This window comes from Pleurodeles waltl, chromosome 10, assembly GCF_031143425.1.
Source record: "Pleurodeles waltl isolate 20211129_DDA chromosome 10, aPleWal1.hap1.20221129, whole genome shotgun sequence".
Lineage (NCBI taxonomy): Eukaryota > Metazoa > Chordata > Amphibia > Caudata > Salamandridae > Pleurodeles > Pleurodeles waltl.
In genome coordinates, this window is record NC_090449.1 from 225829189 (window position 1) to 225854569 (window position 25381).

Consider the following 25381-nt stretch of genomic DNA (forward strand, 5'->3'; position numbering starts at 1 on the left):
GAGGGCACCAAATGTGCCCTTCAAAGCATACCACTGGATTGGGGAGGCTACCACTCCCACGCCAGTCACACCTATTTCCAAAGTGTTACCTCCCTCTACCAAAGGAAATCCTTTGTTCTGCATTCCTGGGCTTGATCAGATCATTGAGCAGGAGGGCAGAAACCTGTCTGAGGGGTGGCAGCAGCTTAGGCTGCCCGGAAAACCCTGTAAGACAGGTGGTAGCTATGCTGGGGGTCTTCTAATGAATCCCTTAATGCATGTAATCATGCGTCCAATACTTGCAACAGTACTGAGGTATGATTCCGACATGTTTGATAACAAAAATGCCCAGGTTCGGAGTTACCATAATGTAGCTGGACATAGGATAGTGACCTATGTCCAGTGCACGCATGAAATGGCGTTCCCGCACTCAAAGTCCAGAAAAATTGATCTGGAGTTTGTGGGGGCACCTCTGCTAGTGTAGGGGTGCCCTCATACAAAGGTAACTGCAGCCTGCCCTCTAGGCTGAGAGGGTCTACCATAGGGGTGACTTATAGTGACCTGGTGCAGTGACCTGTAGTGAAAATGGGTGCATGCACCCGTTTCACACGACTGCAAAGGTAGGCCCGCAGACCCCTTTGCATGGGCTCCCTATGTGTGGCAGAATAACTGCAGCAGTCCACAGGGATTTCCTGGTACCCCAATGCCCTGGGTACCTAGGTACCATATACTAGGGACTTACATGGGGGGGGGGGGGGGGGGGAGCAGTATGCCAATGGTGGGAAGAAAAAGGTACAGTTACCTAGTTAGAAGAGAGAGAGAGAGCAGAATCACTGGGGTCCTGGTTAGCAGGATCCCAGTGAACACAGTCAAACACACTGACAACAGGCAGGGAATGGGGGTAACCATGCCAAGAAAGAGGGCACTTTCCTACACCAGCCTTCAGGGAAGTCATCTTGGAGCTGTGGAGTTTGTAATGACAAACTCCCACCCCCATGAACTTAATATGGCCACACTGAACATACAATGTCTAAGAATGGACAGACACTGTAGAGGCATATTGCTCATGCAGCTATGTGGTATAGTGCCCCCTGTCTTAGGGCTGTGAGGCCTGCTAGAGGGGTGACTTACCTTTCCACAGGCAGTGGTTGGTGGGCATGGCACCCTGAGAGGGATGCCATGACGACTTTACCTTTTTCTCCCCACCAGCACACACAAGCTGCAATGGCAGTGTGCATGTGTTTGGTGAGGGATCCCTTAGGGTGGCAAAATACATGCTGCAGCCCTTAGGGACCCTCCCTGGTCACTGGCCCTTCCTACCACTGGTACCTTTCACAAGGGACTTCTGTGTTCCAGGGGTGTGCCAATTGAGGAAACAATGGTACATTCCTGGGGAAAGAACAGTGGTGCTGGGGCCAGGTTAGCAGGATCCCAGCACACACACAGTCAAATTAACATCAATATCAGGCAAAGGGTTTTGGAGGAGGGGGGGGAGGGTAACCATGCCAAAAGGGGCACTTTCCTACGACATATCCATATACAAAGCCAACTTAATGGCTACATGAATAAAGTAGGACAGAAAACGCCTAACTTCCAGACTGTTTTTGTAATATGGCTGTAAATATGTGTTTGAAAAAAAAGTTCACAAAGGAGGTAGTTTCACAAAGAATCAAACGCCGAGGACACTCATGACCTCAGATTATTCAGTATGAGTCCCATATCCTCTGTTCAGTTAATTTCAAACTTGAAGCAACTCCTCCATTAAAGATGTGATACGTTTCGGCCAATCAAGTATGGGCCTCATCAGGACCATGGAAGAATGAAGAATCTTTACTTTGACATGTGACCTGAATTAAAACACTAGGTCAGGAACTGGAGGCTCGAGGATCCTGTATGAGCAACAGCTGCAATGTGCCAGGACAGTGTCAGCTGGCGGCTTAACAACCATGTGATGCTCAAACCACCAGTAAGGTATCCCAGAGTGAACCTAGCACCTACATGTCTAGGTGTGTGCAGCGTGAATCCAATGCTTGTGTGCACAGGGAAGATTTTAAACAATCATCTTTTCCCATAGAAAGACAAACAATTCTAGTCCGCAGCACCTGCAGATCGACAAAACGCAGAGGCGGGCAGCATGCGTGGCACAGTAGCTGGAGAGGTAGAGGTGGTGGGGCGCCCATTCCGTAGACACAAAAGGGGCGAAAAGCAGACTGAAGGGTAGGAGGGGCATCTACAAGGCCTAAGGACCTGGCCGTAGCACACTAATCCTTGAAGCGCTCGAGCGCCAAGTCTGCTTTGTCTCCGAAGAGACGGGTGCCATCAAAGGGCATGTCCACGGTAGACTAGACAGCCCTCGAAAAGCCAGACGTCCTCAATGTGTGGCATCTCAAGGCCACCGTCGATGGAACCACTCTGCCCAGTGAGTCATTCATGTCCAGCCTACATCTGATTGTGAACTTCACTGCATCTCTCCTGTCAGCAACAGCTGCTGAGAGTATGGCCTGGGCCTCTTACGGGACCTGTGGCAGCACTTGCACAACCATGTCCCATAAAGTATGGACATAAAGACCCAAAAAACATGCAGTGTTCACGGACGGAAATGCCAGGCTGGAGGAAGAAAACATTTTATTACCAAGTTGGTCCAGCCTCTAGGATTTCCAATGCAGGGGTGTGGAAGGAAATGTGCGCTGGGACACAGAAGCTTGGAAAACCAGCCTCTCTGTGGTGGGGTGCTGCATCAGGGATGCTGGAGTAAATCTATGGTGACGGGCGATTGTCCTGTTCACAGGAGCCCCTGTGCTGAGTTTGAACCAGGTACCCAGCTGGACATCTGTAAGGGCTTCATCAAATGGAAAAAGAGGGTTCATAGGAAGAGGCGCCAGGATTAAGCACCTCTGTCAGAAGGTTAGTCCTGACTGCCACAGAAGGTAGCTTGAGGTCAAGGACCTCTGCCACTCTTCGCACCACCATTGATATGACGCTCCCTCCTCCATAGCCACTGTAGGGGGGGAAAGCATGCAAGTATCGGGAGAAAGCATGCCAGTGTCAGTAGCAAGACCACTGGCCTCACTCAGGTCATCCGCCAGTCCATAAGGTCTTGGAGCTGGTGTTCTAAAGAGCCCAGAGACTCACCCCATGCCTCACCGAACCGCAACCCATAATAATAAAGGTCAGAATCCGATACAGTGGGCAAGACCCCTGTCGGAGTTGCATATCCACCTCCATGTCAGAATTGGATAATAAGGATGGGGGTGACACCACCCGAGGGCACGAGCAGTGGTGGGAGCATCAACGTCAGAACCGGCATCTGGGAAGGTCGAGGTGGCACGACGTACGCTTATATAGGACCTGCGGCACCATATCTGGCGTGTACGACGCCGACGGACGCGGAGCTGACCAACACCTCACAGCACCCATGTGGGCTGCTCGAGAAAAATCTCCAGATCCCGACTGACTCCTGGGTGAAATTCTAAAGTAAAGAATCTGCAACTAGAACGCTCTATATCACATTCCGAATTTTTCCACAATGTTATATTTAAGGTGAAGGTGAATTCAGGGATTCAGAACGGACTTAAAACAAATGGCTTGGAATAAAACCCAGTGTCAGGTTAAGGATACTCTAGCTTGGGGGAGGAGCCAAGATGGTGACCGGGATGGACGGCTAGGGAACGCGCTCCATCCTGGACTCGCTTCTAACATCCTGAAGTGCACCCCCGGGGTGAAACCAGCACACGGGGTGCAGGAACGGCCTCCGGGACACTGGCGCATCTCACTGGTGCCCAGCAACGCCGCTTGAGAAGCTCCCGAACTGGAGATCGGCCATTACGGGACTTGGGAAGAGCCCTAGCAGCCGCCGTGAGCATCTAGAAACAGGCGCTCGCCCTCGCACAGGGGAGCCGGCGCTCCGTGTTAACCTGCGCCAAAACTATACCGCGAGGTGCGGGTGGGTCGTTCTGCCCGGAACATCGCGATCCGCGCCCGCAGGAGACTCCGAACGTCGTGTTTGCGGGGGCGCCGGGGCATTCCTCGGCCCCTCTGTGGACAAGAAGTGAATAGCTACGGGGCAGGGCTGGTCGCCCGACTGGACCCCCTGCCCGAACAGCAAGCAGAGACGAGCGCACAAGAACCCCACCCAACAGCCGACATCGGGACAACAAGTCTCTACAACACTGGGCGGTAAGAGTGAGCACGGGGGGCATACCGTGGCCCACACCACGGAAAGAAATAGCACGGGCCTGCACCCCCCCCCCCCCACTGCTTGCGCCCCCCTCTCTCCTCCTCCTTGCTTTCGTCTCTCCCCTGGACAGAACAGGGGGATGTAAATTCGCAGGTACTGGCACCCCTCCGAGCAGCACATACCCTGAAAATCCAAAGGGGGTAGAGACGGACTGGACTGGGGCGGGGAACAGAGTATGCCGCCCCAGGTCGCGCAATACAGCTAGCTCTTCCCAAAGGCATTGGGGGCCCCGGATTCCGATCGTACAGGGCCATCCCCTGAGACCTACTGACATTGGCGCACTGCCCCTCAGGCATCAACGCCGTCACTGGATACCACGCGCCCATTAGGGCCTCTGCCATCAAGTTACGCAGCAACAACACTGAGCAACAGCAAAACGTATACAAGTTATCACCCAAGAAATAAACTTTAACAACACATAATAGGGGCTGTCAACGAGGATGTTTGGAGGACCCCCCTGAAATACCACACGAGCAGAGAGGAGCAAGCCGCAGGAAGCCAAACACACACAAGGCTCGATCAATGACCACACCCTCCTAATTAGAACTTGCAAAAACAGCGGCAAGCTCACTGGTCCAGCGCAAAGAGCCCGGAGGGCGACTCACGGCACAATAACCTCCAGCAAAGTTCTGCCACAACCCACTAACTCCACTTCAGACACACACAATGGCGGGCAGGCTTAAATCAGCTAAGAACCAAGATTGTGCAGTGCATGGACCAGTGCCCACTGACCAACAAACAAATCTGACCCTACAATCACTGGAGAGCACGCTTATGTCTCAATCTACGCAACTAGAGAAAGTACTTCAGGCAATTATGGACACCAAAACGTCCTTGGAAAACAGAATAGATGCAGTATCGCAGGATCTGAACCTACTCAGGGTGGACCACCGCAAACTGTCAGAAAGAGTCAAAACGGCGGAAGAGGGGTTGGCCAAACTATCTCCTACCGCTCAGGACAACCAGAAGCAGATTCAACGCTTGGACGCGGAGCTGAAGGCGCTAGGAAGAAGGGCGGAAGAGGCTGAAAGCAGATCGCGCCGAAATAACATCCGCTTCTTGGGATTCCCCGAAAACACACAGCAACAAAGTATGGAAATAACATTAGAACAGTGGCTGATTAAGGAGGTGTTAAACGGGGCCCCATCTAAGCTTTTCACAGTTGAAAGGGTACACAGAGTCCCGGGCAGGTCCCCGCCACCGGCGCAACCCCCCAGGCCACTGATTGCTAGATTCTTAAACTTCCGGGACCGCGATGCCATCCTACAACAGTTCCGCAACAAAGGACCGTACAAATACGAGGAATTTACCATCAACGCCTACCCCGACTTCACTCAAGAGGTGCAAAGAAAAGGTAATTCCTATGTAAAGGTCAAACAACGACTGCGCAAACTTAGCATCAAATGCGCCTAAATGTTCCCAGCCAAACAGAGTGATATTGGAAGATCGTGTGCTCATATTCACTTCTCCAGAAGACGCCTGGACATGGTTACATGCTAAAGGGCTTGCACAGATGTGCGAAGACGGTGGGGAGGGAATGAGTGGTCGCTCTCGACATCAAGGAAGCGCATTAAGAGACGCACAAAGGTTCAACCATCTGCTCAACAAGCAGCTGAGGAAAGAGCAAAAGTTCTGAAGGAAACCCCCCTGCTGACACAGAATAAATTTGAGTTGATAAGGGAGACTCCTGAGATCAGCATAGACTCGGACACAACCAGCTCTGACTCAACCATAACGGGGGAGGCGAGGGGACCGAGGATCACCCCCAGAACAGCAGATGACCTTTGACTCTGTACTACAACAACCAATCTATTTCAGAACTCAGAGATAACAAGATCAGCAGACGAGGTGGAACCCGGAAGGACGTGGGTCCTAACAGCAGGAACACTCTCTAAAACACAGAGTATCTTTTGCATAAAACTACGTTTGCCCGGGGGTGGCCGTGTCATGGGGGGAGGGGCGGCGCCGGCGGGGGGTGGGGGGGAGAACCCGTGGGGCCCACACGCACCGGGGGCGCACACACAAACAATAGCAGACAGTGTCTGCGGTCTGTCGTGTGCCCTTTAAGTGAGCCGCAACAGTCCGTTACGACAATACCACCACGGATATCCAGAAGGATACAGGTTTTTTATATATACATGTGTTAAGTAGTTACATAACAGTTGTTAGGAGAGTGGGGGATTCAACAGGGGGGGAGGGTAGAAACATGTTAGTCAAAATGCACACCTTGGTCACATCTCAAACAAACGGAACCACAGCGAGACGCGTACACAGTAGGCAGAACTATCGGACGGGCAGCAAGGGGATAGCCCACAGTCCAAGGCGGAGAAAGAAGAGACAGGCTCACCTCACAACCCCCAATGGCACCACAAATCAAACGCAATAGTAAACAATATGACATAATGACTTGGAACGTGAGGCATAGGCACGCTGAACAAAAGATCTCGAATTTACACACGCCTTAAGCGACTGGGTACACATATCGCTATTCTCCAAGAGGCACACTTAACAGAACCAGCTCTACGAGAGATACGCGAGAAATGGGGAGGGCAAATGGTAGGTACAACATGTTCGGCATTCGCAAGGGGAGTAATGATATGGATCGCAGGGGGCGTCCCATTTCACCAAACTGCACATAAAATAGACCCAGGGGGCAGATTTGTAGCAGTGGAGGGCCAGTTAGATGGCAGGCAGCTCTCAGTGGTTGGCATATACGCCCCGAATGGTGGCACCGTGGGATTTTTGAACACACTCACGCCGTCATTGCTAGCGAACCCATTATCCCCGGCTATATGGGGAGGGGACTTTAATAGCACTCCGGACCCCGCATTGGATAAATCCAACCCGCAAGGGGGTCCGAGCACGAAGAGGAGCACTACAAGTCCATTGCAACACTGGGCAGGTGACATGAGATTACACGACATTTGGCGCATAAGACACCCCCAACAGAGGGAATATTCATTTTATTCACCCCCGCACAAAACATACACCAGAATAGATATACTTTGGGGAACACAGGACATATCTGACCTGATAAACGAGACAGAATATCTAGCGAAAACACTGTCAGACCACTCACCACTGAGAGCAACACTAAATTGGGGTAGGAGTCAAAAGGGGATCTCTACTTGGCGCTTACAAGTAGAAGCTCTACAAGACCCGGCATTTGTAGATACATTGGACACCACACTACGCCAGTATTGGGACACAAACGACTTCACTGCAAATTCACGGGCGGTGGAGTGGGATGCACATAAAGCGGTGATCAGAGGCCAGTGTGTCTCCGTGGGCAGTGGAGTGAGGCGCACACTGAGCGCAGAAATTGCCAAATTAGAAAAGGAACTAAGAATTACTGAAATAGCAGTTGCCAGGGGCGAAGTCCCGTACACAGTATTAAAAGCAGCTCGCACAAATTACAACGAAGCAGATAGTAGACTTCGGTGCCATGATTACAATCACCACTTAATGAGCTTGCAATCGGAAGGAGACAGATCTGGGAAAATGCTGGCATGGCTACTGCGGGAAGACAGACAACACTCTCCCATCGGTGCTATTAGAATAGATAACACCACGGTCACTACACAAGCAGAGATAAATGGAAGGTTCAAAGAGTTCTACGGAAAGCTATATTCTAAACGCACCTCGTGCACAGCCGCACAATTTGAGTCTTTCCTAGGGAGCTCCCTATTACCGCAATTATCCCATACAGACAGGGCCACACTCAAAGCCCCCCTTACAACAGGGGAAATAGACTTAGCCTTGTCGCAGATGCCCAGGAATAAAGCGCCTGGAATAGATGGCCTCCCAATAGAATACTACTGCACATATTCGTCCTGCCTAAAGCCCCAATTGCTGAGAGTGTACGAGGAGGCGTGGGCTACTGAATTACTGCCCCTCCTCCCAGAGAGAGGCCATGATAGTGGTACTCCCTAAGCCGGGGCGAGACCCTACAGATGTCAAATCTTACAGACCACTCTCGTTGTTAAATTTAGACTGCAAAATTCTGGGTAAGATACTGGCAAACAGGCTCGCCCCCATCATACACACCTTAATTCACGTTGACCAAAACGGCTTCATTCCGAAGCGTAACACCTTCCTAAATATCCGTAGGTTCCTGAGTGTAATGGGGGATGCTTCCCCTGACGCATATGAAGAAATGGTGCTCTCACTGGATATTGAGAAGGCGTTCGATACACTGGAGTGGGACTTCCTTCTGGCCACAATGAGACAGATGGGAATAGGCCCTAATTATATGCACTGGGTCCGCACATTATACTCAAATCCAAGTGCTAGAGTGAAAACGGGGGGAGTGATTTCAGACAGCTTCTCAATCTCCAGGGGCACGAGGCAGGGTTGCCCCCTTTCCCCATTATTATTTGAAATAGCTATGGAGCCATTGGCGTCTAAAGTGCGCACCATGGCAAACGACTGGGGCATACATAGAAACGGTACATACCACGCAATATCGTTATATGCCGACGATGCACTAATATACACCCGGAAGGGCATGGAGTCATTGCCTGCCATAATGTCACTCCTAGCTGAGTTTGGATCGATATCTGGTTTAGCAGTAAACTGGGAAAAATCGTGTGTGTTCCCGTTGATTAGATGGCCACCAGGGAAACAGGAAGAGATCCCAAGCGGACGCCTGAAATGGTGTTTCGAAACATTTAAATACCTAGGGGTTCAAATATATCATAAAACAGAGGACCTCAGAGACGGCAACCTAGGGAGAGCGCTGGCCTCCATCAACGGCTCCCTACGCTTCTGGAATAAACTACCACTATCCCCCCCAGGCAGAGTGGCGGTAGCAAACATGCTGATCCTGCCCAGGTTGCTATATTATTTTGTGGCCTTGCCAATCACACTCCCACTGAGTTTTTTCAGTAATCTAAACACAACGCTGCTACAACTCATATGGGGTGGCGGAAGAGCGCGTACGGCTCTAGCCACACTGCAATGACCGGTGGAGTTGGGTGGAATGGGAGCCCCAAACTTTTAATTCTACTATGCAGCAGCACAACTACAGTGGATACAGCAATGGTTTCATAGACCAGCGACCGCCGAGTCTAGAACCAAATCCTCTCCCATAATACATTATATTCTGCAAGGTGACGCACAAACCAAAGCGATATCAAGCCTGTACAAGGCACTCAGGGAATACCCGGAACCCCATTTGGAGAGGGCCAGGGAGAGATGGAATACAGTACTCCCTATCCCGATCCCTCTCGAAGACTGGCCGAAAGCACTATCCAATGCTCGGGGTGTATCAAGGAACCCCAGACTCCGATACACCCAGTTCAACTTTCTACATCAAACGTACCTTTCACCGGCCAGGCTAAAACGGATGTTTCGGGGCACGCGCCCGACGTGCCCCAGATGCCTGGAACCATCGGCCCACTTCTATCACATGGTATGGGACTGTCCCCAAGTGCAAACAGAATGGGGAAGGGTGGTGAAGGCGACAACAGAATGGACAGGGCTAAAGCTGGCAGCAGACCCCAGATCTTGCTTACTGGGAGTGAGGTACGGTGCAAAAAAGCATAGACACCTATACAAGTTTGTAGACATGGCGTACTTGATGTACAAAAGATTGTTAGCAATGCACTGGAAAGCACCCAATGCCCCCGACCAGAAGACCTGGCACACTCTCACACTCCGCTGGGCCCGCACGGAGCTTCAGGTGCTTAAAATACTGGCACAGAATGGCCAGCCACACACAGGTAGCGACACTTGGGAAACTCTGATAACCAAACTCGAGACAAAAAACGATAATAAACCCCCATGAAGGGGGCGGCAGAGCACAGCAACTGAACACCAGGACTCCCACCAGAAATAACAGTATAATGTGCCCAATGGGATAAGTAAATAGCTAATGGGTATATTCCCCCCACACCTCCCAAAGCCGCGACTAATCAGAGCTAGGGCAACAGAGTAGGTGTGTAGGGGAAGGTAAAGAGGAAGAATTAGCTATATCCTTCACCTACCCATCCCGATCACATGTTAGAACGCACCCAACTACCCCTGGGAACTGACAAAAAAAAAAACAACTGAGTACCACAATAGCTGCAAACAGGACCTCTCCGTGTAGCAACAAAATATAACACAACGAGCAAAGCAGTGGGTAATAATTTCAGAATGTAATGAATGCCATAAATGTTTCTACAGGTGTGCAAGTGGGGAGGGGGGTTGTTTCAATCAGATAAATATGATCCTGTAACATCTTATGCTAATGCTTGTATTGTATATCTGCTATATAAAATTAATAAAACATATTTAAAAAAAATTTAAAAAAGGATACTCTAGCTTCAACAGGTTAGGTTGTATAAAAACAGAACTGGTGCACATGGGTGGCCTCAATAGAAAGGATTGTGGATTTCAGATCTACAGTTACTTTGGAATAATACAACTGGTGACCGAAAGGAGGAAATGCTGCTTAAACACCTAGGAGCTACCATTGTGTGAGACATCAATGCAAACATTTTCCAAATAATGTTGAAACTACTTTTAAATTCATCCTTAGTAAATACCTTCAATTGTCTGGAAGGTGTCCTGGGCTCTGCCAAGGGGTGTCCTTAACTTGGCAAGAACTGTAAACTGAGCTGCTTCCCATACAGCCCACTGCCAAAGAACTGCCTCAGTCTTCAGCAGATTGCGAGGAATGGATGATTGATCACGCTTATCAAGCCTTTGGCAACTGTAGAACAACCTCTCTAACCAGATGTCTTTCCTGTAAAATAAAACGAAAAAGGATTCACAATGATATTCTACAATATGACAACGAAATAATTCTCATTTAGGCAAAGCACTTCAATATTTAAATAAGTATTTTCAATCAGTGTTTTGTTTCAAAACTTTAAAGGTGATGCATTTGCAAATAAAGGTTTTAAATTTAATTAACCTCTAACATACGTTGTAGATCAAATAACTCTCATTGACTAACACACCCACTTCTAGTATGTAGATTGCGCTGCAATACATGGAGGCTAATATTATACCTCTCTTAACTCTAGTAGTTAACCCAACTTCAAAATCAACAATATGAAAACTGACATACCCAGAAATCCAAGGGGAAACAGCGCAAGTAAAAAAAAACGTAATCACCTCCAGTAACTATACTCACCACCGTTGCTCTTTAGTCCTTGCAAAAACACCGCATCTAATGACTGCTGACCTATGAGCTAAGCACTTCTCTAAGCTGTACTGTAGGTGTTTAGTAGTATTCACTAGTCTATGCTGTGGATAATCCTTCTCCAAGGGTGTAATGCCTAAAGCAAGGTAGCACAAGTCCAGTGGAAAGGTGTTACCTCGGGTACTGTCAGGCAGCTGCAATTCAATAGGAGAGAGGTAAGCAAAGGCAATGCGCACTGGTGTCCGTGATCACAGATGCTCTGGCAAATACCACAGCACAATTGTCTGATTTGACTGCACAGTGAGCACAGCCTTGCAGGCTGCATAGGGGAAACACACTAGGATCCACATGGAATATTAGTAGATTGAAAAGGTTGTCACTTACGGAGTCAAAGGCAGAGTTAACGTTGATGCGTAGACTCTAAAGGCAGTTTTCTGACCTATTTCTTCTCCTTTCTTCTATTTCAATTCTCATTTTAATTCTCTACCTAGCTCTACATCTCCAAATACATACCCATCCTTTGCATCTCCCTCACCTACAACTATTGCACCTCTCCCTCCTGACCATACTTCCCTCTCTTGCTTTATCACATGTCAACATCTTTACATTCTCAATCTCAACTCTATCTCACACCAGTCTGCACCCTACTGCTGTTTCCACCTCTTTGTACCTTTCATCTATCTTGTATCAATATCAAATCTATTCTTTACCTCATCTCTGACAGCTCTCTATACCTCACCAGTCTCTCTGCTGCAATTCACTTTCTCTCACATTTCTCACCAGATTAACACCCTCAGCCCATCTCATTACTTTTCTATTTACCTCACTATTTGTTTGTGTTTGCTACCTTACATTTGCACCTCCATTCTCTCCACTTCTATCCCATAATTACCTCTCACACTGTACTCCTTTCTTGTTACCTCCTTCTCCATCCATCACTCCTTTCCCATTCTCTCATCATCCTTTACACCTCCTCTACTGCTATATAACTCCACCTTACATCTCTACCACTCAATTAATCTTTATACAACTCTCTATCACACCTGTCTACCTCATTCTAAACCACTAGTCCAATGCTTTTATCAATTTGACCTTTTTTTGCCTCATCACTATCTTCACACCTTTTCTCTCTACACCTCATCTTTCTACACACTTCTTCACTCTGCCATTTCAGCTTCACTTCTCTTTAAGTAACGATTTTCTATCACTTTTCATTCTGTCCCTCCCTGTAGGAAGTTGGCTCTGTATGCACTATTTCAAAGTAAGGAATAGTATGCACAGAGTCCAAGGGTTCCCCTTAGAGGTAAGATAGTGGCAAAAAGAGATCATACTAATGCTCTATTTGGTGGTAGTGTGGTCGAGCAGTAGGCTTATCAAAGGAGTAGAGTTAAGCATTTGTTGTACATACACACAGGCAATAAATGAGGAACACACACTCAGAGACAAATCCAGGCCAATAGGTTTTGTTATAGAAAAATATATTTTCTTAGTTTATTTTAAGAACCACAGGTTCAAATTCTACATGTAATATCTCATTTGAAAGGTATTGCAGGTAAGTACTTTAGGAACTTTGAATAATCACAATAGCATATATACTTTTAACATAAAACACAATAAGCTGTTTTAAAAGTGGACAGTGCAATTTTCACAGTTCCTGGGGGAGGTAAAGTATTGTTAGTTCTTGCAGGTAAGTAAACCACCTACGGGGTTCAAATTGGGGTCCAAGGTAGCCCACCGTTAGGGGTTCAGAGCAACCCCAAAGTCACCACACCAGCAGCTCAGGGCCGGTGAAGTGCAGAGTTCAAAGTGGTGCCCAAAACGCATAGGCTTCAATGGAGAGAAGGAGGTGCCCCGGTTCCAGTCTGCCAACAGGTAAGTACCCGTGTCTTCGGAGGGCAGATCAGGGGGGTTTTTGTAGGGCACCGGGGGGGGGGGGGGGGGGGGGGGGACCACAAGCTCACACAAAAAGGTACACCCTCAGCAGCACTGGGGCGACCGGGTGCAGTGTGCAAACAGGCGTCGGGTTTCCAATGGATTTCAATGGGAGACCAAGGGGTCTCTTCAGCGGTGCAGGCAGGCAAGGGGGGGCTCCTCGGGGTAGCCACCACCTGGGCAAGGGAGAGGGCCTCCTGGGGGTCACTCCTGCACTGAAGTTCCGATCCTTCAGGTGCTGGGGGCTGCGGGTGCAGGGTCTTTTCCAGCTGTCGGGATTTTAGAGTCAGGCAGTCGCGGTCAGGGGGAGCCTCGGGATTCCCTCTGCAGGCATCGCTGTGGGGGCTCAGGGGGGGGGCAACTTTGGTTACTCACAGTCTCGGAGTCGCCAGAGGGTCCTCCCTGAGGTGTTGTTTCTCCACCAGTCGAGTCGGGGTCGCCGGGTGCAGTGTTGCAAGTCTCACGCTTCTTGCGGGGATTGCAGGGGTCTTTAAATCTGCTCCTCTGGATACAAAGTTGCAGTCTTTGTTGAACAGGGCCGCTGTTCTCTGGAGTTTCTTGGTCTCTTGGAAGCAGGGCAGTCCTCTGAGGATTCAGAGGTCGCTGGTCCTGGAGAAAGCGTCGCTGGAGCAGGTTTCTTTAGAAGGCAGGAGACAGGCCGGTAGGACTGGGGCCAAAGCAGTTGGTGTCTTCTTTCTTCTTCTGCAGGGGTTTTCAGCTCAGCAGGCTTCTTCTTCGGTAAGTTGCAGGAATCTGTGTTCCTATGTTCTGGGGAGCCCCTAAATACTGAATTTAGGGGTGTGTTTAGGTCTGGGAGGGCAGTAGCCAATGGCTACTGTCCTTGAGGGTGGCTACACCCTCTTTGTGCCTCCTCCCTGAGGGGAGGGGGGCACATCCCTATTCCTATTGGGGGAATCCTCTTTCTACAAGATGGAGGATTTCTAAAAGTCAGAGTCACCTCAGCTCAGGACACCTTAGGGGCTGTCCTGACTGGCCAGTGACTCCTCCTTGTTTTTCTCATTATCTCTCCTGGACTTGCCGCCAAAAGTGTGGGCTGTGTCCAGGGGGCGGGCATCTCCACTAGCTGGAATGCCATGGGGCATTGTAACACGAAGCTTGAGCCTTTGAAGCTCACTGCTAGGTGTTACAGTTCCTGCAGGGGGGAGGTGTGAAGCACCTCCACCCAGAGCAGGCTTTGTTTCTGTCCTCAGAGCACAAAGGCTCTCACCGCATGGGGTCAGAAACTCATCTCTCAGCAGCAGGCTGGCACAGCCCAGTCACTCCTGCACTGAACAATTGGGTAAAATACAGGGGACATCTCTAAGATGCCCTCTGTGTGCATTTTTTAATAAATCCAACACTGGCATCAGTGTGGGTTTATTATTCTGAGAAGTTTGATACTAAACTTCCCAGTATTCAGTGTAGCCATTATGGAGCTGTGGAGTTTGTGTTTGACAGACTCCCAGACCATATACTCTTATGGCTACCCTGCACTTACAATGTCTAAGGTTGTGCTTAGACACTGTAGGGGCATAGTGCTCATGCACCTATGCCCTCACCTGTGGTATAGTGCACCCTGCCTTAGGGCTGTAAGGCCTGCTAGAGGGGTGACTTACCTATGCCACAGGCAGTGTGAGGTTGGCATTTTCTTCTCACCAGCACACACAAGCTGGCAAGCAGTGTGTCTGTGCTGAGTGAGGGGTCCCTAGGGTGGCATAAGACATGCTGCAGCCCTTAGAGACCTTCCCTGGCATCAGGGCCCTTGGTACCAGGGGTACCAGTTACAAGGGACTTACCTGGGTGCCAGGGTTGTGCCAATTGTGGAGACAATGGTACATTTTAGGTGAAAGAACACTGGTGCTGGGGCCTGGTTAGCAGCGTCCCAGCATACTTCTCAGTCAAGTCAGCATCAGTATCAGGCAAAAAGTGGGGGGTAACTGCAACAGGGAGCCATTTCTTTACACTCCCTCTTCATCATTCTCTATACTTCCAACTACCTCATATCTCTTTGCTGCTCAATCTCTAACTCACTTATCTTTCTACCTTTCCTTCTCCTACCTCAACCCTGGGTGCACCTCACCAATTTCTTTCTCCCAATCCCTTGCTTCCTCCACCTCACATAACACCTTACCAACCTTTCTGCCTCATACTCGGATTAGTGCTTTCACTTTTTACCACCGTATCTTTTCCTCTGGCTACGTCACCCTTCTATCTTACGTCTCTCCTAACCTCACCTCTCTCCCTACCTCCTCCATATCTCCTTCACACTTCTGTCTCCTTCACATCCATGGTTATAGTAGTTTATTTACCCATATGGCCTTCCACATCCTGCTTACTCCCATTTCTCTTAATAGAATTGGGGGGTAACTTTGTAGAAAAAAAGAAGTGTACACAAAGAAAAAAAACAGCTGGGGAACTGAACTCAGGAGAAAATACCCAGATATCAAAAGATGAAATTGTGCGACTGCTTCGAACAATGCTTTGGTGCCACTATTGTGAGAAGAATGAAAGTTGTGAAAAGGGATTTTTGATGATAAATATCTGGAAAGTAAATCTTAAAATTCAAGGGCCTTGTGCATATCTCTTTAATGGTACTGTAAGAAACTGGACTTATTTGCAGATATCCCTCCACTATTTGGCCCTATTTAAACTTCTAGATGCTGGTTTTCGATTCAGATAGTGCACTGAAGCCTGCTAAGGGGCTCCAGTGGCAGTGTTCTCTCCCCTAAAAACAACCTATTTAATTGAGAATAAACTTTCCGGACTCTAAAATCCCTGTAAGCCTCCAGTAAATGGTACCCTTGGTACCTAGGGCATGGGTGCTATGAAGGCCCCTAAAGGCTGCAGCATTTTTTTTGCCACTCTTAGGTACTGCCATACAAATTGCACACAGCCTGCCATTACCGACTGCATGTTATGGTGCAAGCCATGAGTAATAACACATGGCACACTCATTCTATGCCATGCCAAAGCATGCATTATCTATAAGATACCCTTTCAGCAGGCCTTAATAGCCCTAAGGAAGGGTGCATTACAATACACATGAGGGCATATCTGCATGAGCAGATATGCCCTGTGATCTCTATTTCAACTGCTAGATTTTGCAAATAGACAGGGAAGCCAACTTAAGGTATGTACTGGGCACTAGTCATTACAAGTTACCCAGCTAAACAACGGCTACACTGAAACACATGGTGTTTGGTATTAAACACCTCATCTTAATAAATCCAGATTGATGCCAGCCTTGGATTTAATATGACATGCACCCAGATGGCACTTTAGATGTGCCCCCTGAAACATACCAGTCCTCTAGTGTCGAAGCGGACTGGTATCGACCAGTCTGCCACCACAGCCATGTTTCTGACCCCCCTGGAGGTGATAGCCTGTGCTTTCAGAGGCAAGAAAAAAAGCCTGCTCCTGAGAAAGGTGTTATCACCTCCTCCAACAGGATGGCTAGTAAATCTGCATACCAAGACTAGGAAGTTCATAGTCCCTGCCACCTTGGTATGAGACCCCAGGTTTCCCCAGACCTGGGAGAGGCAACCCCCGGCCCTGGGTCCCATTTGGCACCAGGACAGGCAGAAAATTAGTTATGCAGGTAGGTCTGTTGCACAACCAGGCTGGATAAACCTCTATGGCGGGCAGCCTGATGTGCTCCACAAAGGAAGGGTTCCCAACATGTTTTAAATAGAACTAGGAATTCTGGGACACTGCTATGCCCACTTCCCACAGGAAGTGGTCACACAGAAGTTGTAGTCACCCCAAGGGTAAGTAGCCTATTGGCTAATGTAGGAAGCTGGCCTGGTGTGTGGTGAGCACCTTTGGTGTTATCACCTTACACCAGGTCTAGGTATCCCCTATTAGTGAGGTGTAGACAGTGTCTAGGAAGCCAGGGCTCTCTAGAGGTAGCTGTGGATGAACAGCCACGACTTGCCTAGGAGACATTCAAAGCGTATGCAATACCACAACAGGCAGACAGAAATTACACATATGAAAGAACTACACAGTGTTACAAAAATAAAGGAACTTTATTATGGTAACACAAATACAAAAATACTGAATAGCAATACTCCAATAGGGGGTAAGTAAACACAATATTAAGTAAACATGAGAAGTCAGTGATTAGCATAGAAAGCAAAAGCAAATAGTAAAAACCATAGCAAATAGTGAAGGCCCTTGGGGAAGACTAAACCATATACTAAATAAGTGGAATGTGAAAGGCAGTCCCCCACCCAAGGAAGTGGAATCAGTAGAGGGGACCTGGAGGAACTAGGAACCCCAGAAAGTAAGTACCAGGGTGCACCCAGCGACCAGCAGAGAAGAGATAAGTCTTCCCCTAACCTACAGGCGAGCTTTGAAAAAGAACTGTGCAAGACCCAGACAAGACTGGAAGGAACCAAAGGTGGATCCTGACAGAAGAGGACCTGCAAAAGAAGGGCGCCAAATCCCGTTTGAGTTGGAGTGTCCGGTTGTGGCAGGAGCCACTACCCACCCTTTTGTGGATGCAGGACCAAGTCGACAGTTGATGAAGAAAGTCAGCAGTGCAGCACAGAAGCAGAAGAGGAGTTCCAGAAGTGATGCAAGTGATGTCCCACGTCGGCAGTCATGATGAAATTGGTCAGTATTGCTGGAAAACCACCAACAAGCCTTGGCAAATGCAAGAGTTGGAGAAGAAGGTTTAACAAGGCCAAAGAGGGCCAAGCAAGGCCCAGGGGACTCAACTCAAGGAAGGGAGTCTGAGGTGACCCTCAGCAGCTGGGAAAGTCACAAGAAGAGGAGGCAGCCCCACCCCCCCCCCACAGGTGACCCCCGCGCAGTAGGCACAAGAGTCGCAGTGAAACCCACTCAGCACACCTGTAGAGGAGTCCCACATCACTGGAGCAGCAGGCAAGACATTGTGCTTTGTAGGGAAGAGTGCCGGAGGCCAGGGCTACACGAAGCCTGAAGATCCCTTGGAGGAGGAACAAACAAGCCTCTGTAGCTGCTAGAGTCGTGGTGCACAGGGGTACTGTCCTGCAAGGAGAGGCAAGGGCTTACCTTCTCCCAAGTTTGGCAGCTGGTAAAGAGGACCAAGAGAACCACTCCAGACCAACCCTGTGATTCAGGATCCACGCAGTTCTGGGGGAAAGAGGATCCACGCAGCCGGTCGTCGTTGCAGTTGGTGCCTGTGAATGCACAGGAGTGACTCATTCACTCCAAGGGAAATTCCTTCTTACTTCTTGTGCAGAGTGAAGACTTGTTGCCCTAAGAAGGTGCACAGCCAGGGAAGTGTTGCAGTTGCTGGAAAGAGCCGAAGAAACAATATTGCAGAGCGAAGTCGTCGCTGGAGTTGCAGATTGTCGATTCCTGAAGGGTCCAGTTGCAGTCCCAGAGGCCAGAAGATGAAGTAAATGATGCAGAGGAGTCCTGTTGGAATCTTGGCATCGAATCTGAAGACTCTCCCGGAAGTCAGCCCCTAATTAGCCCAGGAAGGAGGATTGGTCACCTAGCAGGGTGAACACCTATCGGGAGAGGACTGTGACGTCACCTGCTAGACCTGGCCACTCAGATGCTCCCTTTGCCTACCTTTGATTCAAGATGGCAGAATCAAGTGGCCACTTGGAGGAGCTCTGGGCACCACCCCTGGGGTGGTGATGAACTCTTCCATTGTCCAGTTTTGCACCAAAGCAGAAACCGGGGTCCCTGGACTACTGCAAACCATTTTATGCAAGGAGGGCACCAAATGTGCCCTTCAATACATATCTGTGGCTTGGGGAAGTTGCCTCCCAAGCCATGTAACACCTATTTGCAAAGGGAGAGGGAGGCAGGAGGGCACCAAATGTGCCCTTCAATACATATCTGTGGCTTGGGGAAGCTACCTCCCAAGCCATGTAACATCTATTTGCAAAGGGAGAGGGTGTTGCCTCCCTCTCCCAAAGGAAATCCTTTGTTCTGCCTTTCTCTGCTTGAGCAGGTCAAGCAGCAGGAGGGTAGAAACCTATCTGAGGGGTTACAGCAATCAACCTCAGAAGACTGGTGGGAGCAATGTTGGGGTGCAGTGACCTATAGTGAAAGGGTGGATGCACCTGCACCTTTTTACGCAGGTTGCAATGGCAGGCCTGCAGACACATTTTGCGTGGGCTCCCATGGGTGGCACAAAACATCCTGCAGCCCATGGGGAACCCCTGGTGCCCCCAATGCCTTGGGTACCCGAATCCCATATACTAGGGACGTATATGGGGGCACCAGTATGCCAATTGCAGGGTGAGCCAAGTCCTAAGTAATGAAAATTTAGAGCGAAAGTGCACAGTTACTGGGTTCCTAGTTAGCAGGATCCCAAGTAAGCAGAGTCAAAAACACACTGACAGGAGGCAAAAAGTGGAGGTAACCATGCCAAAAAGAGGATACTTTCCTACAGCTAATACACTACACTCCCCTAAACGCCCCTAAAGTGAGTATTTAGGTGGCACCTAGCACCAGATTAGTCTGACTGAAGAAGAAAGAGGAAAAAGAGCAGCTGACTAACACGGGAACAGAGGACCAGCCTGGATTTTTGATACCAATCCATGCCTACCTGCTGCCGTTTCCCCACAATGTTTGGGGACGCCAGGTCCATCAGGTGTCACCCTGCACCAATACCAGGGGTACAGGAGCAGTTGCAAGCCCTGAGACTTGTTTGTGTCTGACCCAGACAGCACCCCCATATAAAGACAACCTGCACCCGAGGAACAACAGAATCAAGGAGGTTGCCAACAACAGTGGCTTGACTGTCTGTTTTTCAGCCCCTCTCTGCAGGTCTACCCAAGCATTGTGAGCGACTTTGATGCACAGGACCAGCCGACCTAAACCCTCTACAACAGAAAGCCACGGCCCTGGTTCAAGAACGACTATGCTCCCTTGTTCCCAGGACCCTCACGGACTGCAGATTCCAACCCAACCAAAAACTTGACTCTTTTGTCTCGACCAAAGGAATTTCTGGTGTCAAGGTACCTATTATGAACAAACAAGATAGGGAAATGTGTTCTTTACATCCAAGATGCTATCCCCAAGTTCAGGCAGTAAACAGATCTATAGTTGGGACTGTTCAATCTCCCCACATGCAGTCATGGTTTTTGAGGAAAAGGAACTGGCCATCCGGCTACTAGAGTAGGCCCACACTGTGCAGTTAAGAAAGAAGGAGCTGAATTCTAAGCCCCAAACACCAGGATAGAAAATTCTCACCTAGTCTGGGATTATCAGAATACTATTTGCTTGATCCTCCTGCACCTTAAGCAGAAGTGTTGACAGATGTAGAATTGGTGGAAACCCAAAAAGCAGCCCCCCCACCCCACCAAACAGTGGCTATAGTACTGTGCAACTTCTGAGTACCAAAAAGACAGCCAACCAGCAGACTGAAGGGGCACAATCACTAGCACATCAGGGATGACAGGTGAAAATATGCACTCAAGACAACAGGCCTCCATGATATTTGCCCCATTATTTCCTTTGGCACCACTGAAGACCGCTCATACACCAGCTGGTGTACACAACTAACAGGATGCATGAAGCCATCAGGCCCAACAGGTTCAAAACTTGCACATCCGATAACAGTGCATGTACCAGAAATTTCGGAATCATATACAGAATATATGCAATGCTCTGAGGAACAGAAAAGGCCTTCACAGGGTTGCTTCTTTGAACATCAGCTTGTGTACAGATGTGAAATGGGTCTGTTAGGTGTTAATCGTGAAGGCAGAATCCTGAAATGCCATTATGTGTCTAAGATGTTCCGTGACTAGCATAAAAAACGCTGCTTTCACCATTGTGTCAACAAGTCTGTAAAACATGGACTCCTGCCCTACACAGTGAACCTCATGTAGCCCCAGGAAGAGGATAAGCTTTGGTAGATAAAAGATGAACAACCAGGATGCCAGACAGACTTCACACTGGGAACAAGCAAGACTTAGCTCACGGACAGCATTTTGAACTCTTCCTGTCAAATTAAAAGGTTTAAAAGGCAAAAGATGATTCGCCTGCTGCTGTCCTTTTTCAGGAACAAAAATTAAGGGTGTGGTCCTTATCCTCCGTGGGAAACATGCTTGTGACCCATTTTGTTGCGCAGGGCAGAAATTCCAGTCCCAAAAATCGAGCCATGTTCTGGACAGCATTTAGAAAGAGGGCATACCAAAGGAAAAGAAAGGGGCAGGACTTCAGATTAGCTGGCTCACCCAAATATCGTCAATACTATCTCTCAACCTATGAAGAAATGGAAGAATTCCCACTACTCAACATCCCCAACCCTTATTGGAAGTTGCTGTTAGAGGACTCTGGGGTTCGGCATGTTGACGTAGCAGTCTCAGCAGTGGGTAGCACTGACTGCAGCTTCTTCTTCTGCTGACAACCCATGCTCCACCACTGCTCATAAAGGAGTGGTACATTTTATGCAGTATTTGGATCATCTGCAGAGGTTGGCGCTATTGCAACTGCCTAGCCCAGGAGTAGCCTTGAAACATTCTGTACTTCTGAAGGGATAGTTTGATCAAGGAGGCTAGGCCCAGGGAGCACAATCTGGCTCTTCTGTTTTGGAAGCTCTCTAGGGAGGATTGTGGTTTTATATAGTATGGTTGTGCAACCTTACTGTAGGAAAGCACCCTTTTTGACATGGTTAGCCCCCTCTTTTTACCTGGTTTCTGGTGTGGTTTTGACTGTTAGTGCAGTGGGTCCCTGCTAACCAGGGCCCCAGTGCCAGATCTTTTTCCCCAAAACTGTGCAGTTGTTTTGCTCAATTGGCAAACTCTTTAGCTACCACTGTAAGTCCCCTGGTACCTAGGGGCCTGGGATACTGAGGAAGGTCTCCGACTGCTGCAGCACTAATTGTGCCCCTCTCAGAGAATCCTCATCAAACCCATATAGTTCTGCCATTAAAAACTGTGCGTGTTGGTGAAGGTTAAATTGAAAACACGACCTGCTACACATCCCTGTGTGCCAGGTCCCCTATCTCTTCATGTGCCAGGTTTAAGTCACCCCTAGGACAAGGTGTGTCCAGGCTCATGTGAGGGCATATATGCATAAGCAAATATGCCCCCGCTAGGTTTCTGTCGATTCTGAGACATAGTAAGTGCACAGTGCAGCCATTTTGGACACTAGTCATTATGATTTCCCCAGAACTTGATGGCTTCTCTGAATCCTGGGATGTTTGCTATCAAACCTCTCAGAATAATAAACCCTCACTAACCCCAGTAATGGATGTAGGAATAAATGAACGCACAGAGCACCTTAGAGGTGACCCCTGAAAACCTACCAACTACTAGTGTGTTGACTGACTGGTCCTGACCAGTTTGGCCACCACAGATGTGTTTCTGGCACCCATAGGTGAGAGCCAGCACTCCCGGGGGCCTGAAAATAAAACCCAGCACTGGGCTGAAGTATGACCTCCTATCCCAGGCAGGATAGACATTCCAAGGCAGGAAGATTCAAAGGCCTTGCCACCTTTGCAATCCAACCCATGTCTCTCCAAATGGTGGAGATGTCCAAGCCCCCTGTCCTAACCCCACTTTTGGCAGCAGCACAGGTGGAAAAATGTGTTAAATAAGTAGGAGTGCCCACTTCATGCCAGTCCCACACCTAAGGTGGACGAGTTGAAGTGGACACTACTTTTCAAACTCCTCAATCTCGCTTGGAAGGAGTTAGGTCACTAGGGTTAGGGTTATGCCTGGCAAACCCTGTAACACCCCTAAACTGAGTACTGAGGTGGCACTCCTGAACTCTAGAACTCAGATTTAGACAACCTAAAAAGACCTGAGAAGAGTAGCTCCCGCAGAAGAGGAAAAGAAGAACCAGCTGACCTGGAACCAGCCACTCCAGCCTGCCTTCTGACCTTGAAGGATCCTGCACAAGAAGCCAACTCGTTCAGCCTTCCATAAAGGCTCAAGTCTCCCGGTGGCTGTCCAGCAAGACGAAATTTCAAGGAAAAGCCTCTGCAGTTGGTGGAACCACAGAAAACTGACACATGAAGTGACCATTGTACCGGACGTCCACGACCCAAGGTGAAGCCAACCAACTGTGCCAACTCAGTTCCCAAGCTACCCAGAGACTGGGTCCTGTGTGATCTCACTCATCTTGGACTCTGGCAAGAAGCCTGCAGCCTCTGCACTCAGGGCCCCCTCTCACAGGCTTGGGGTGAGAGACAATCCAACACCTCCAGCAACCACGGCCCTGTGACCCCTGACCCCAGCTGAGGTGGTTCACCGATGTCAGCGAGGTCCCCAGGATCCTAATAGCCCGAGTCCACCCTGGATCCACCCCTGCCAGGCTCTCCAATGACACCAGCAGCCTCGACACAGGACCTCCAGTTGGCCAATGCTCCCGGACGTGAAAATCCAATGCCTAAAGACACCCCTGCATCTGTTGTCCCAGGGCCCTGTAGAAGAGGATCAAAGGTGCACCCATGTTCCCGAGCACCTCAAGTCTACTGCTTACCTGCCTGTTGTCCTTGACTGGCTTCCTAGCCAGAGCCTGCAGCTTGTTTGTCATGAGGTCTAACTCCCATATAAAAATACTGGGCCCCAGATGCCTTACTGCACCCTCTGCACATGGCTGACCAGTGCCACTTGGGGTGACCTTTTGGTGTGGTTTTGCTCAATGCCCTGTATTTATCTTTGCTCCCTGAAATTGGCTTAGTAACTCGCTGTTAACTCTGTCTCTGCTGAACATTGTTTTTCCTCCATAGGATAACATTGAGAGAACTCTGAAAATTGCACTAACTGTTGATTTTTGAAACTGCAAAGTATTTAAGCTTGAAAGTCTACTTCCCTGACAACGAAGTTCTTGGGTCTGAAACATATAAAAAGAATTGTAATTTTTCTAAATCGGTATCAGATTTATTCTTTGATTGTGCATCTCATTAACTGCCTCTGTGAGTACAACAAATGCTTAACACTACCCTCCAATAAGCCTAACTGCTCACCCACACTACCACAAACAGAGCATTAGTCCTATCCACTTGTCTCTGCAATATCAATTTGGGATCGACTGGACTTTCTGCACAGTGCACTTCATTGTAATGCACTATATAGAGACCCAGATTCCTACACTTACCATGCAGTACACTCGGAAAACATTCTTAGGTCCAGCCAGGCTTGTTTTTAAAACCTTTAGCTTAACCCTGGGTAGCTGTGGTTTTGAGCAGCCAGGCTTAAACAAAGAAACTAGTGTAAACATTCAGAAGCACCAAACAACAAAATAAGAGTCACACTCCAGCGAGGAGTCTCCCTTCTCACTGAATAGTTGCTCACTGCTCGATGGTATGTTCATGAGAATTGCATAGACATGAAGAAGGAAGAGGGTGGCATCCAAATGAGAGGGCCATGCCCATAGATCAAATCCTGCTAATTACAACATCTAGGCCGCTCTTCAGTATCTGTTTGGAAGTGTCCAAACCAAAGCAGATCAGAAAGTCGCCTATTTTACGAGGTCACGTAAGCACATCATCATTGGTTTTGCCCATTTACCAAAGTGTGGAAATAGTAGTCTAGAAGACAGGTGGTGCACACAATGCAAAGGGCAATGTTCCCAGACACAAAGACTGTTCACCCAAGACAGTATAGTCTCTTTAGACTCTCACTCGGGAGTACCCAAAGAAAAGGTGCTAGGGTTCCAATTTAAGGAGCAGGCTTGAAACACAAGGGTCTCTAGAGACAGATATAAGAACAAGGATTTTGGTTCACAAGAGGCATACCTGTGTCACCTAGCAATTTTGTCTGTAGCTGCCACGGCTCAGAGAGATTCTCTCAAGCAGACAGAAGGGGTTCCTATAGTGCCTTATGTGTTGTAGAGTCTTAGCCTACAGAGGGAGGCTGAAATATTTCTGTCAAAAAACTTAAATTTTACATCAGCAATGGGCAGAGTTAATTCTAACAGGTGTGCTGCTATTTATGCCGGTGTAGTGACACAGAGGCTTCCTCAGAAGGCAGTCTAGAGGGTTATGGTATGTTTCCTTCTCGAAGTGTATACAACCCACTTGCATTTTCTAAACCCAGGAAAAGAAAAATATCCATGTAATAAGATGGAAGCTGGCTCTGTATATACTATATCAAAATGAGATATAGTGTGCGCAGAGTCCAGGTTTTCCCCAAAAGGATTGA

The 25381-nt window shown here is 48.7% G+C and overlaps 1 protein-coding gene across 2 annotated transcripts in view; it reads right to left on the reverse strand.

The window, feature by feature from the left end:
* SMG1 (SMG1 nonsense mediated mRNA decay associated PI3K related kinase) overlaps nt 1-25381 on the reverse strand; it is a 1401298-nt gene that overhangs the window by 1022895 nt on the left and 353022 nt on the right. For both annotated transcript variants that reach the window (XM_069210224.1, XM_069210223.1), the window contains one exon: nt 10747-10946. In XM_069210224.1, coding sequence (XP_069066325.1) covers nt 10747-10946 — 200 coding nt within the window. The remainder of the gene's footprint in view (nt 1-10746; nt 10947-25381) is intronic.